Source organism: Anabrus simplex, chromosome 3, assembly GCF_040414725.1.
Source record: "Anabrus simplex isolate iqAnaSimp1 chromosome 3, ASM4041472v1, whole genome shotgun sequence".
Classification (NCBI taxonomy): Eukaryota; Metazoa; Arthropoda; class Insecta; order Orthoptera; family Tettigoniidae; genus Anabrus; species Anabrus simplex.
The window spans coordinates 319,585,750-319,601,182 of NC_090267.1; the positions used below are offsets into that span (position 1 = coordinate 319,585,750).

At 42.8% G+C, this 15,433-nt stretch overlaps 1 protein-coding gene across 1 annotated transcript in view; it reads right to left on the minus strand.

Moving 5' to 3' along the window:
* Positions 1–689: 689 nt before the first annotated feature.
* Positions 690–15,433, minus strand: part of LOC136866791 (acetylcholinesterase) — a 565,008-nt gene continuing 550,264 nt past the window's right edge. Inside the window, exon 6 of the mRNA XM_067143897.2 lies at positions 690–1,051. Coding sequence (XP_066999998.1) covers positions 924–1,051 — 128 coding nt within the window. The 3' untranslated portion in view covers positions 690–923. The remainder of the gene's footprint in view (positions 1,052–15,433) is intronic.

Below are 15,433 nucleotides of genomic sequence, written 5' to 3' on the forward strand. Positions count from 1 at the left end.
CTTGCCTTAAAATCCCACTTATAAGCACATAAATGACTATGAGGAATACTATAAAAATTATTTTTCTTAATACACCCACAACAAACACTGAATTACATGTATAATGGATGTAGATAGAAATGAAAATGTATTCATGTATGAAGAGAGGAAATACGTACAGTATTTCTTATTACTCAGATCATCAGCTTAGTTTAGTTCATGTATAAAATGAGTAACTTCTTTTGAATATGACTATCAATAAACAAATTAATATTTCCCTCAATATATTCCTCAAAATATTCAATTCATGTAGGTCCATGTTCGGGTGTTTTCATCTGAAGATATATCCATGCATTTAGAGGCTGAGAATCTCTAATTATCTTGTTGCTGACTGTGATATATATCGTTGAATTCTCATTAAAAACCCTGTCATATCTCTGGATTTCAATGTCAAAGCGAAATTACACAGTGAAAGTATAAAAGCTTCTCAATTTACTTTCCTAAACTCGTCATCTACATTAAATGATCAGACGATTTAATTATTTTCCTTTTAATTAAAGCCGTGTGTTCGCACGATATTTTTGTTCTAATTGACTGTAGAGCTCCTTCTTTAAAAGCCCTTTGTAGGTCCAATATTTGATTTCAAATAGCTAGTTAGGTTCACATTTTTGAGACACACTTCTGATTCTAAGTTGCATGTTTTTCCTAGGTACGTGCCAAGCTTTTCCTATCAGTTTTGTATCAATCTTCACAAAATATTCTATAGGCACTGACCAAAAATTCATTTCTTGTTTTCATGGATACGCTAGTGAATTAAATTAATCATATGATTCTTAGTGGCAGGTGTAAATTGGTTCACAATAAAACTTAATATACTAGATGCATAATGCATCGAGAGTTTTTAAAAATATCTGTTGGCACTTCATAAAGTTCTCAACTGTTGACTACATTGAAGCTATCAGCAGCACCAGTAGTAAAGTGGTGGTCACCAAAAGGTCAGCACGACCCGAGAGAGCCGCCTCTCCGGTCATCGACAGGCCAGTTCCACCCACGCACTCGCTCATGTCCGCCTCTGGAAAATATGAAAGTGAGCAGAATTAGGAATGTTATACCTTTACATTTTTCATATTTAACATAATGACATTATGAAGTATATTACTAAGACACATTTGGAAATGTTTTCGAATTTATGTGGGCTTACTAACGAGCAGAATTATTTTGCTAGGTATTGACAATGAACTTGATGGAGAATTTTCATTCCTTTCAAGTGAAGAATTTTCTTTTATATTTAGCTAGCTCTTTGTACTGGAGCACAATCCTGATATTGTGTTGTGAATTCTCCATTAATTGAAGCTTTTATTTTTTTGCTAGTTGCTTTACGTCGCACTGACACAGATAGGTCTTATTGCGACGATGGGACAGGAAAGGGCTAGGAGTGGGAAGGAAGCGGCCGTGGCCTTAATTAAGGTACAGCCCCAGCATTTTCCTGGTGTGAAAATGGGAAACCACAGAAAACCATCTTCAGGGCTGCCGACAGTGGGGTATGAACCTAATTGAAACTAAAGAACATCTTCCTAAATCTTCGTATACTCGATTCAGTTGTTCACACCACCGTATGTTAGAACTCATAATTATTTTCATTCTACAAAACAATTGGTGAATTTGTTGTAAATAATCTTCTTCTAGAAACAAGCTTTAATGTTTATGAGTTTATAGTTAAATTTAAATACTATTTTCATATGCTTCTCCTCAAATCTTGCCCATTGTCGTCTTCTCCTTTCTTTTGCCGATACTCTCCTCCTTCTAATAATCAGACCACTTCCATTTCTTTCTCTGATAAGTGATGGGAACTGATGGCTGCCCACCAACACCAACACCGCCGCCACCACCACCACCACCACCACCACCACCACCACCATAGTCACAGTCGAAAGTCTTTGAAACAATTTCCCCACACATTTCAAATTCATGTAAATGATGAGATGATTCATTTTTACAGAAATATTATCAGTTTATTTCATTTCCAACGTCCGTCTCCATGGCTAAATGGTCAGCGTGCTGGCCTTTAGTCACAGGGGTCCCGGGCTCGATTCCCGGCAGGGTCGAGAATTTTAATCATAGTTGGTTAATTTCGCTGGTACAGGGGCTGGGTGTATGTGTCGCCTTCATAATAATTTCATCCTCATCACGACGCGCAGTCACCTACGGGAGTCAAATCAAAGGACCTGCATCTGGCGAGCTGAACTTGTCCTCGGACACGCCCTGTTAGGGGCCTATGCCTACCTGGTATAGGTATAACCAGTTGATCACATAATAAACACTAACAACTTCTAAAAAAAAAAAAAAAACACTATTGTACGGAAAATATAATTTCACACATTACAGTACAGTCAATCATACTTGTGTTTTCAAAGATCACCATGAGTAAACGTGACGTACTCCCACCTTTTGATACCAATCAAAACGCAATGTTTATAACAGAGGAAAAAAAGGTATTTTAACTCTTCTTCCACTCCTGGTGAAGTTGCGGCTGCCGAGAATTACTGTCTCAGGAACCGTATCACTGGGTAAGGCCATCTTCTCACTTCCACCTTCAACCTCCAATGGATAAAGGTGCCTCGCAGGACGGATGAGTTCTCCTGAGGATGTATTCAACCGAACTACCCTGATCGCTTTGACCTTACCTGGAAATATAGCTGTCACTCACCCAGGCGTCCGACTCGTTGGCTGAATGGTCAGCGTACTGGCCTTCGGTTCAGAGGATCCCGGGTTCGATTCCCGGCCGGGTCGGGGATTTTAACCTTAATTGGTTAATTCCAATAGCCCGGGGGCTGGGTGTTTGTACTGTCCCCAACATCCCTGCAACTCACACACCACACATAACACTATCCTCCACCACAATAACACGCAGTTACCTACACATGGCAGATGCCGCCCACCCTCATCGGAGGGTCTGCCTTACAAGGGCTGCACTCGGCTAAAAATAGCCACACGAAATTAATTACTCACCCAGGCACCAGTCGATTATTCTCTTGTCATCACTACCAATGATGACAACATCTCCTACCTTCCACTGCCGATCAGATCCCTTGCCTGATGAACAGCGTAGAAGGGTACCCAGATATTCCAATCGGAATCTTCTCCTCAGTTCATCCCTCAGCTGTTGAGGGTACTGAAACCTTCTTGAGAGACTGACCTGATAGAGTTTGTCTAAATCTGGAGTACCAACCACAGGAATGTCCTGAAGACACGTAGGTGAGAGGTCTGGAGTTAATTACTGATTCACAATCAGCAATTACAGTCATTCCTCATATATCAAGACAGCCTTGCCCAAAACACGCGTTAATAGTTCCTTGACCATTTGCACAATGCGCTACCAGAATCTAATCAACCAAGGAGCTGAAGGTGGACTAAACTTCCACTCGATTCTAGTAACCAATGTTTCCGCACCTATTTTTTTCCAATCAGTATTGCCGAACGATTTGTTAGCCCCAGCAAAGTCTGTCCCATTATCACTATAAATAACACGAGGCCTGCTTCGTCGGGCTATGAAATGCCTACGGGCTAGTAAAAACCCAGTAGTCGACAAAATGGACTGTCTAACAACTGCACATGTAAAAATCACAATCCAAGTCTTGTCTTTGGATTTTAGAAATAGCGGGTCCAGCAAGATCCACTACTACCAAATCAAATACACCTGCATCTCTCACACGATCTTCTTTCGCGAACTGATTTCTTCATTTCGAATATTCTACATTGTTTACGTTTCCTGATGAATTTGCGAATTGTTCTTCTTCCCTTTGGTAACCAGTAGTATTCCCGCAGTATGGCGAGTAGATTCTGAACACCAGCATGAGCAACTCTCAAATGATGTTCTCTGAGTATCACCTCAGTAAGAGGGTGATTTGATGGCAATAAAACGACGGTGTACGGAAATCGTATTCATCCTTTCTGTTGGTGAATTTTGTCTTAACCCTGACGAGGCCCAGCTGGTCTTTGAAAAGGCACAATGTATTTTGGTTGTCCTTTCATTAAATTTATTTTCTTGAACAATTATCAACAGTCGTCTCTCCGCCATTGAAATTTCGAGACAATCCAATTCAGAAGCAACATTCTGCTCTACGTCGTTTCTCGCATTGTTGATGAACCGCAACATCCAGTGGTGGTGGTGGTGATTATTGTTTTAAGAGGAAGTACAACTAGGCAACCATCCTCTATATAACACTAATCAGAGGGAAAAAATGGAAGGGATCCGACACTTCGAAAAATGAAGATATCGGCCATAGGAAGACAAGGGCCACGAAGGGCGTGAAAAGGAAAGACCCTCGCAAACCTAATAGCGTCGGGGTCGGAAAAGAACAAGAGTTGACCAAGAGAGGTAGGATAGGATAGATGAAAGTGAGGAGCCTGGCACAAGAAAGTGGAAGCAATGCCAGGACTCAGCTGAGGGCCCCGTGGTCGCCAACCCACGCTCCAAAGTTCAGAGCCCCTGAGGCCCATTTTAGTCGCCTCTTACGACAGGCAGGGGATACCGTAGGTGTTATTCTACCGCCCCCACCCACAGGGGGACCGCAACATCCAGGCCACCATTCTGACGATTCTTGAATACTGAGAAAAGAATCTCAGATACCACTGCTTTTCCTGGGAGACAAGCATAGTAGTGGTAACAAGGCATTTTCTTCTTTCTTCATCGACCTCCTCTTCATTAATTTCTACTGTGCGCGATGGCCAACTGTTCTCTTCCAACTTTAGCCAAGCGGGTCCCTCCCACCAACGAGAAGAAATCATCTGTGAAGTAGAGCAACCTCTCGAAGGTGGGTCTGCTGGGTTGTCTTGTTTGGAATATGAAACCAACGCTTAGGATCAGATAATAATATACTTTCTTTCACTCTGTTAATGACGAACACTCCCCAAGTTTCCTCTATGTAGGCTAATAACTCCAGGCTCGGTATCGTTATTTTCTTTACGGGGGCTATCCTCGATTTTGCTGCGATCAGTCGCACTTCTAACTTATTTCCATTGAATGATCTCAAGAAAATAATGGCCGCATAAGCCACTTGACTGGCATCACAAAATATAATGCATACTCCATGATGATTTGTCCTCACAATTAGAAAATCTTATAGGCACTTTAATTTCAGTAACAGAGGACAACTCATTCAACCACTTATTGAATTTAATTTGGGTGTCTTCACTTAACGAACTGTCTCAACTTACTTTTTCTCTCCAAATTTCCTGTAGTAAAACCTTAGGTACAATGGAAACCGGACAAGTAAAACCAACTGGGTCAAAAATACTTCGAGTCGTCGGCAAAAGAGTCCTCCTAGTGAGAACATCAGAGCCATTTAACTTCACAATTTTACATGACAAAACATCAGCTACAGGGTCCCACAACAAACCCAAAACAGGTGTCAATTTAGGTTCTTTATCCTCCAGACTCAAGCTGGTGTGTTCCTACCCTCTTAGGTGAAAGTTTCCTTGCAGCAGTAGCTCCTTCGACTCATCCACACATTTTTTAAGTTCTTCTTCTGTATTCACGGAAGTGACGCAGTTGTCCACATACATAGATGTTTTCAGTTTATCGGCGGCTTCACGGAAGCATGAATTGTTTTTAAATGAAAAGCTAGTACAGCTCCAAGTAGAAACGGACTGCAGTTAACTCCAAAAACAACCCGTTTGTGGCGGTATATTTCCCGAGTTCCCTCAGCAAAATTCTCCCACCACAGGAATTTCAAAAAGTTTCGATCCCTTTCAGAGACTGCAATTTGAAGAAAGGCCTTCTTTATGTCTGACATCACGCCAATCCTGTTTAAACGGAACCGGTTAAAATAGACGGAATTACGTATAATAGAATATAGGTACCTTCTCCAGACAGTCGTTGACTCAAAGTCCTCCATTACATTTACATGAAGCATCAAACACCGCCCTCACTGCTGTAGTCGATCCTTCCTTAAAAATTCCTCGGTGCGCTAAAAAGTACCCAGAATACTGAGAGCTTTCTTGGCCAAATTCTTAAATTATTCCTTCTTCTTGCCAGTCATGGAGCACACGCTGGTACTTCTAAAAATGTCTTCCTTGATTAAGCGGTGTGTTGCAGAAACCGGTCTTCTTAACGCAACATCATTGTTGCCTGACAATATCTGATGATCTTCTTTCCATGGAAGGGTCCTTCCTCATCTATCTTAAAACTTTCTTGGAAATGTTTCAATGTTGCCATTTCAGTTTCCTTCTTCGACAGCGTTTCAGTCGGATCACAAATTCCTATGCTTTCCAAGTTCCATAGTTCACCCAAAGAAGCAGTTCTCACAAACAGAGAGTTCACCATAGACACTGTGTTAGCGTTCTCAGTTACCTTCCAGAGCTGTCCATCACTGTCCAACCAAACCAGACCTCAACTTGATTGTTTCCCCGGTCAATAAACTTCCCACAGTGTCTGCACCAATGAGTAACCCAATCTCTGATGGCTCTGAACCAAAATCAGAGAGCCAAATTTTCTTTTCGCTGAACTTATCCATTCAAGGACCCCCTTTTAACCGTGGGATTGCAACACAAATTAACTTTTGTCCCAGTACCTTAATTTTTTGAGAAATTGAATGAGGTAGGTTGACATTAGCAATCTCATACAGGTTCACGAGTTCTAGCTTTGGTAATTTCAATTTCCACTTGTTTTTATTCTCAGCTGATACAGTTGATCTACCTGACAATACTTCCAACACATTGGCATTATTAGCTTGTAGCCACAGAGCATATTTTTGTCTTGCATCATCTAATTTGTCTCTAAAACTGTCTATAGATCCGTACTAACGGCCATACTCGTCGTCTCCTTCTCTTTCCAGCAAAAAATCTAATACTTTTTCGTCCAACGGTACCAGTTCCTTTCCTAAACTTTCCAATTTATTTATCAAGGATTGCAACGTGTCTTCATGAATGCCTTCTTGTATTTCTTGACTTAAATTTTACAATTAGCAAATTGTAAGTTTTCGTAAAAGTCGCTCTTACCAGCCTCCGAGCTTTCATTAACTTCTCCATTTCAACACAATCTACAAGTTGTATGAATTCATACGTATCGTGGCAGGGTCGACAAAATTTGTTAAGGTCCTATGCCTACCCGGTACAGGTATAATCAGTTGATCACATAAAAACCACTCACAAATTCTGTAAAAAGAATCACCATATTACGGAAAATACATTTCACACATTACAGTCAATCATACTTGTTTTTTCACAGATCACCATGACAACAGCCTAACGCTCATAGAGTAAACGTGACACTCTCGGTACTAAAAGCCATATGCCATTTCATTTTCATTTCCAGAACTTAATATTTACGAGTGAGACGTTATCAGCGTAATGCGAAGTATCAGGTAACACCACAACAAGCAGTTCGAGAATGATGTACACATTATTTTCCTTTTTTTTCAAATTGTTTTACGTCGCACCGACACAGACAGGTCTTATGGCGAGGACGGAATAGGAAAGACCTAGGAGTGGGAAGGAAGTGGCCGTGGCCTTAATTAAGGTACAGCCCCAGCATTTGCCCGGTGTGAAGATGGGAAACGATAGAAAACGTTCTTTAGGGCTGCCAATAGTGGGGCTCGAACCCACGTACACAATTTTAAGAACACCATTTTAAGAACACTGTATACGATATTATTGTATCGTTCGTTCAAGCACAATAATAAATCTATCAGGACGAGGACCTAAATCGGTGGCTCATGCAGCCCATTTCTAATCGAAGGCTTGTCAAGACAGGTGACTGCTGCCCAGCAAGATGACTTGCAGATATTAGACTGACACGTAGTCAGCGTGACGACATCCGTTGCCTCTTGAATCAGACAGCACCTCATTTGGTGTCACGAGCTGAATGAGCACTATTCCAGTATTCAGTCCTGAAGGGAATTTCCTAGAATGAACGAGAATCGGACGTAAGACCTCCTGTTCCTAGACCATGGGTCTGGCTACTTAATCGAAACTCTTTACAGTTTATGAACATATGATACATTCAATGTAGATATGCGAAAAGTCTGCTTTCGATTTAGAATCTCATTAAGTAGTTCATCAATAATTTTTGGCAAAAGATAATGTTTGGTGTTCAATAGAGTGATGTCAAATGTCCATTCTGTTGATGACGATTTCTACTGTGAACAACTGAGTCGAGTATACGAAGCTTTATGACGAAGTTCCCTAGCTTCAGTTGATGGAGAATTCGTAACACTACATCAAGATTTTGCTCCAGTACAAAGTTTAAGGTCAATCTAAAAGACAATCCTTCATTTGAAAGCAATAAAACGGTTAAAAGGGAGAGACAGTTCAGATGTTGCGTATTCTTACTACCGGTACGGATTGCTCCAATCAATAGTACTATCATTTTGATAAATATAATTTAAAGATCTTGAAGATGTCAGAAATACTTACGTCGAAATGTTCATTTGCATTATCATTATACTATAAATAAATGACAGAGAAATGGATGATTTGAAAAAATAATGGCATTTAATTTGAAGAACGTTAGGAAGAAAATGAACAATAATAATAAAACGATCTTATTTGGTTGTTATTCTGACAAATTAATGGAATTTTGACTTGAAAGTGGATAGGAATATGTAGGTGACTTAAATCACACTAAGAACGTCATTATTGGATCACTTCCGGCAGCCTCCCGATCGTAATCGTAGTATAAGTGATTATATGTTTTGTCTAATAACTGTGATCTGAAACGAAGGATATACTGCTATAATTTGGAGGAAATTTGTAATAAAATGGGACACGTTACATTCGTGAAAGGTCTTAAAAATTAATAATTAATGTTATTAGTCCCACTAACTAATTTTATGGTATTAGTAGGCATATGGTTTCCAGAGGCGCCGAGATTCAGGAAATTTTGCATGCAGGTAAATTTAAGTACATATGGCTGGCTATTTCAGCATACAATCGAAATGAGCAGCAATAGAGCCTCCACCCAGTAAGGCAGCCGTCTATCATTTCAGCGACTCAGTCCGGCTGGATGCAAAACGAATGGTATTACTCTTGCTATTTGCTTTACGTCTCACTGACACAGATATGTCTTATGGCAACGATGGGACAGAGCTGGAAGGAAGCGGCCGTGGCTTTCATTAAGATACAGCCCCAGCATTTGCCTGGTGTGAAATTGGGAAACCACCGAAAACTCTCCTCAGGGCTGCCGACAGTGAGATTCAAACCCACTATATCCCGCATGCAAGCCCACAGCCGCGTGCCCCTGACCGCAAAGCCAACTCGCCCGGTAATGGTATTACTAGTGTCACTCATACTTCAGTCAATATCGTCAAAGCCAAAGACAGGGTCATATCAAATATCTTCTTCTTTATCATTATCATCATCATCTTCTTCTTGTTATCCTTCATCAACTACTACTTCTTTCTCAGCGTTTTTCCAACATCTGTGAGGTCATGGGTGAGAACTGTGTGGCACATGTGGATTAGAACCTGATTTACGGCCGAGTGCTCTTCATGACGCCAACCCTATGTAGAGGGGTGTAATTATTACTATTGCGTGTTTCAGGAGTGATTGCTAGTGTGGTATGTTGTTTAAATATGATGAGAATAGTTTTAGGACAAACAGGAACTAACTATGCGAAGTTAAAGTCTTCGGACCAGCCGAGAATCAAACCCGTGGTCCTGTGAACCAAAGACCAGTACACAGACCACTGAGCCGAGGAGCTGAACTTTCAGATTATTCCTCCTGTACGTAAAACATGGGACAAACATAAATACCCAGTCTTTGAGACAGAAAAGTTATTCAGAAGTGATTAATATCCCCGACCCTGCTCTCTGAACCGATGGCCTGAACGCTGACAATTCAGCCAAGGAGTAGGACAAATAGCGAAAGACAAAATAATTCTAGACCATATCAGAAAAGCGATTCCTCAGTTTTAAGATACGTTTATCTCCAATATACTGATTCACTCTTCTCTCAATGGTAAAATGCAGGAGGGTTTGAAGGCGAAAGATGCATCTATAATTTTGAGTTTCTGAGGATTCCATGAATTTTCAGTAGGGTTATGGCCACGACCAACTGCTGGACTTCAACCGAGTCTTCGACTTGCTTCCAAACTTCATCACAACAGCAAGAGAATTCGAGTGTTGTTTTCATGTTGTAACACAAAATCTCAATTAAATGGCCTTGTTCTCTAGGATATTTATGTTGGGATTCCTGACATTCAGACGTCCTGAGTTTGTGAGTAGGTCAGTGTAGAAATCAATACTTAATCCTCCCAAAATAATGAGAGTTGCACTAATGCCGAACCTGTTGTTCCTTGCACAGCCATGGGCTCATCACGCAATGGCGTGGTTTCCTCACGGCCAAGACTCAGTCTTGAGCACGGAGTTCGAGCGGTGGAACTGGCTGGCCTTATTGAAACATAATCATTATTTTATAAAGAACATAAACTATTCATATCACTTACTTTTGATCTTTCTCTCAGGCTGTAGTTCATGATCTGACCCGGCTCAGTCGTAACCGTACAACACGGTTACAGATTTCATTCAGCATTTATTATTATTATTATTATTATAATTATATTATTATTATTATTATTATTATTATTATTATTATCATTAATTAATATGAGCTGGCATGACATGTTGCAGCCAAGGCTATGTTTAACCGAGGTGGTATTAGGCAAGCAAATTTTCCACCGACACATCTCGGTAGTGCGTTTGTACGCATGGGGAAGCTATTTAGACACATGACTGATTTTGTAAAGTGCGTGGTCACGTGGTTTCGTTCGAGTGTCTGTATTCGCTAGCTACCATGTGTCGATGTGGAAGGGATGACAGAGTGGAAGGGATCTCTAAGTGGTCATCCCGAGTTTACGTAAGTTGATGTGAGGAGAGTTGTGTCGTCTAAGAGGTGATCTAATAATTGTCAAAGGGGTCTAAGAGTGATGGTCTGACCTGAGTGGAGACTTGTACTGGGCTGACATATCTTTAATAGGATGTAACTTAATGCACTTTGTCTTCTGGTGTGAACTAGAGAAACTTTGTTACCTTTATCGATCCGTTTTTATCTCGCCCTAGGCTTTGACAATGTGAAAATGCGGAAGTATGAGTGAGAGTTTTCATACCATTACTTTGCAGTGAGTTGCTGTGATAAATGGGGTTACGGTGTCGTTCATACGGTCGAATAGTGCAGATGTGTTCAAAATGCTGTACGCGTACCACTAGGGGTTGTCTCAAGAGGTACGCAAATTTATCGTAGCTTCTGTTTTCAATGAGCTGTCCAGAAAAGAGTCGAGCCTACCCATTTTCAAAACGATCTTGTTTTGATTTAGTGATTTTGTTTACCACTACACAGAGTCCCCTTTCCGAACTATTAATTCTAAAATGTGTGTCAGTTTGCAGGACACTTCCCATTGACTTGGTATGTAAAACTGCTTATCATGATGCACTCTTGTTTTAATTTTTGTTTCGAAAGCCACTCATTCACTCCATTTTATCAGTAGCAGTGTATAGAGTACAATCGCGATCACAAGAATTCCGGGTGGAAAAGGAAACAGGTAACGTTTGGGCGAAGATTCTGGCCAACCCTGAGGATGAAGGAGAAGTAAGCAAGGCTACGCCACATGTGTTCGTCTTCCAGGAGATGTGGCTTGCCACGTTGCACATTCAAAGGCCACTCCCAGCCCCATTTTTCAGGAACTGATTAAGATTTTTGTATGGTTAAACATGTCCAGCCCCGCGGTGTAGGGGACAACGCGTCTGCCTTTCACCCGGTGGCCTTTGGTTCGATTCCCGGCCGGGTCAGTGGTTTTTAACTGTAATGATTAATATCCCTGGCCTGGGAACTGGGTGTTTGTAACGTCCTTAATTTTCATTTCCTCACATACAACATTCCACACTAGTGCCATTCCAATTACACGCAGGTTCATACAATATGGTGCCAGTAGGGGCAAAAGATCCACACGGCTCGACGCCCCGAACAAATAGCATTTATTAAAAAAATGGTTAAACATTCGGCTATACTATAATTTAAATGCGATGAAGTGAGCACGATGTAATCTCATCCCGATATATGACATTTAATTGTTTGATCAGCGCTGACAATAACTTCATATGAACAGGTTTCCAAACGCCCTTGCGTCTCTGATAATCATAATTACTTAATGCAGTGTTATTTTTAATTTATTTTTGACGATCTTTATTATTATTATTATTATTATTATTATTATTATTATTATTATTATTATTATTATTATTATTATTATTATTATTATTATTATTACTCAGTAGGTGGATCAAAAGGTTAGTTGCATTAACGATCCGCAGCAGCGCGCTGTGTGTTGCAAACGTGGGCACAGCGGAGAAAGGGACAGACACTGCCCACACGTCTGTTAGGCAGGTGGCTGTGGTGTCTCGTCTAGTATTGTGGGAATAGCGGCCAAATGCAATGGCTCGTCAACTGGACGTTCACTCCAAATATGAGGTGCGTGCGACAATCCGATTTCTATGGGCCAAAAGGAAGAATTGCACGGACATTCATCGTGAAATTAGTGCTGTATATGGGGAGCGGGCCATTTCCCGGTAAGGCATCGTAAATTGGTGTCAACAATTCGAAGCCGGGCGCACGGATATCAAGCACAACCATCGCGAAGGCAGGCCTGCAACGTCCAGGACCGGTGCAAAGATGAACAGAGGGAATGCGATCATTAGACAGAACCGGCGCATTAAACTAAGAGAAATTGCGACGCAGCTGAACATGTCGTATGGCAGTGCGTTCCCCATTGTTCACGAGGACTTTGGATATCGTAAGCTGTGTAAAAGATGGGTCTCACGTCTTCTCACCGATGAGCACAAGGAACAACGTTTCCAATCCTACCTGGCATTTTTTCAACGCTATGCCGCAGACGGCAACGGGTTTCTGCGGCGAATCGTCACAGGCGACAAAACGTGGGTCCACCACTTCACCCCCGAAACGAAGCGAACATCAATGGAATGGGTGCACCCCTCATCACCACAATGAAAGAAGGCCAAGGTTCAACCTTCAGCCTGTAAGGTTAAGGCGACAGCGTTCTTTGACATGGAGGGTTTGCTGCACGTGGAATTCATGCCGAAAGGAACGACGATCAACGCGCCGTCGTATTGTCAAACGTTGCACCGGTTGCGTGAAGCGACTAAAGAGAAACACCGGGGGAAATTGAGCGCCGGTGTGATTTTGTTGCACGATAACACAACACCTCACAAGGCCCGCCAAACGAGAGAACTGCTGCAGCGTTCCAAGTTGGAGGTCTGGCAACAACCACTCTATAGTCCCGACCTAGCGCCATGTGACTTTCATCTGTTCGGTAAGCTCAAAACGGAACTTGGTGATCGACGTTTCCAGACCGATGAGGAGGTGAAGGCCGCTGTCTCCGAGTGGTTGCAGAACGCTGGAGGAAATTTCTATGCATCCGGCATCGACAAGTTGGTTGTGCGTTCGCAGAAATGTTTGGAGTCTCTTGGAAACTACGGGGAAAAGTGACGTTACAGTGTATGTCGTTATAGTCGTGTTGCTGTTGTATAGGTGGTGTAATAAATGGCCATAACTGGGAGGTGCAACTTATTTTCTGATCTGCCCTCGTATTATTATTATTATTATTATTATTATTATTATTATTATTATTGGTATTATTATTGGTAGTAGTAGTAGTATTTAAAAGGGCCTATAATGACGAAAATAAGGATCATTCTTTCTTGAGCGCGATGCCATTTGATAATGAACTCATAGTCGAGACCGCTAATACACTGACTGACAGTGACAATGCAACACCAAGGATGAGTGGTTCGAAAGGGATGAAAGTTGGGGAAAAAAACAGAGACGGCACGGACGAATAATTGATGTTTATTTCAAACCGATATGCAGGTTACACAATGCGCACGGCATCGACTCAGTAGGATGTAGGACCACCGCGAGCGGCGATGCACGCAGAAACACGTCGAGGTACAGAGTCAATAAGAGTGCGGATGGTGTCCTGAGGGATGGTTCTCCATTCTCTGTCAACCATTTGCCACAGTTGGTCGTCCGTACGAGGCTGGGGCAGAGTTTGCAAACGGCGTCCAATGAGATCCCACACGTGTTCGATTGGTGAGAGATCCGGAGAGTACGCTGGCCACGGAAGCATCTGTACACCTCGTAGAGCCTGTTGGGAGATGCGAGCAGTGTGTGGGCGGGCATTATCCTGCTGAAACAGAGCATTGGGCAGCCCCTGAAGGTACGGGAGTGCCACCGGCCGTAGCACATGCTGCACGTAGCGGTGGGCATTTAACGTGCCTTGAATACGCACTAGAGGTGACGTGGAATCATACGCAATAGCGCCCCAAACCATGATGCCGCGTTGTCTAGCGGTAGGGCGCTCCACAGTTACTGCCGGATTTGACCTTTCTCCACGCCAACGCCACACTCGTCTGCGGTGACTATCACTGACAGAACAGAAGCGTGACTCATCGGAGAACACGACGTTCCGCCATTCCCTCATCCAAGTCGCTCTAGCCCGGCACCATGCCAGGCGTGCACGTCTATGCTGTGGAGTCAATGGTAGTCTTCTGAGCGGACGCCGGGAGTGCAGGCCTCCTTCAACCAATCGACGGGAAATTGTTCTGGTCGATATTGGAACAGCCAGGGTGTCTTGCACATGCTGAAGAATGGCGGTTGACGTGGCGTGCGGGGCTGCCACCGCTTGGCGGCGGATGCGCCGATCCTCGCGTGCTGACGTCACTCGGGCTGCGCCTGGACCCCTCGCACGTGCCACATGTCCCTGCGCCAACCATCTTCGCCACAGGCGCTGCACCGTGGACACATCCCTATGGGTATCGGCTGCGATTTGACGAAGCGACCAACCTGCCCTTCTCAGCCCGATCACCATACCCCTCGTAAAGTCGTCTGTCTGCTGGAAATGCCTCCGTTGACGTCGGCCTGGCATTCTTAGCTATACACGTGTCCTGTGGCACACGACAACACGTTCTACAATGACTGTCGGCTGAGAAATCACGGTACGAAGTGGGCCATTCGCCAACGCCGTGTCCCATTTATCGTTCGCTACGTGCGCAGCACAGCGGCGCATTTCACATCATGAGCATACCTCAGTGACGTCAGTCTACCCTGCAATTGGCATAAAGTTCTGACCACTCCTTCTTGGTGTTGCATTTGCTCTGTCAGTCAATGTATTTCAACCAAATTCGCACACAAGGATTACAAAGAAACTGGAGAATTTGACCATCAATGAGTTGACATACATATTACGTCTGTTGCCTTGTGGTGGTTCCTCACTTCATTCCCCTCTCCCTTCATTGTCGAGCCAGTGGGACGTGTGGGCAGGCGGGGAAGCAAGTACCTTCCAATCCGCGAGTAATTCGTTCATGCGAGGTATCCTCGTACTTCGTTTTCTCCATCTACCCTCACTCTTCAGGTGCGTGCATGTGTTAACGCGTCTAATGGATGT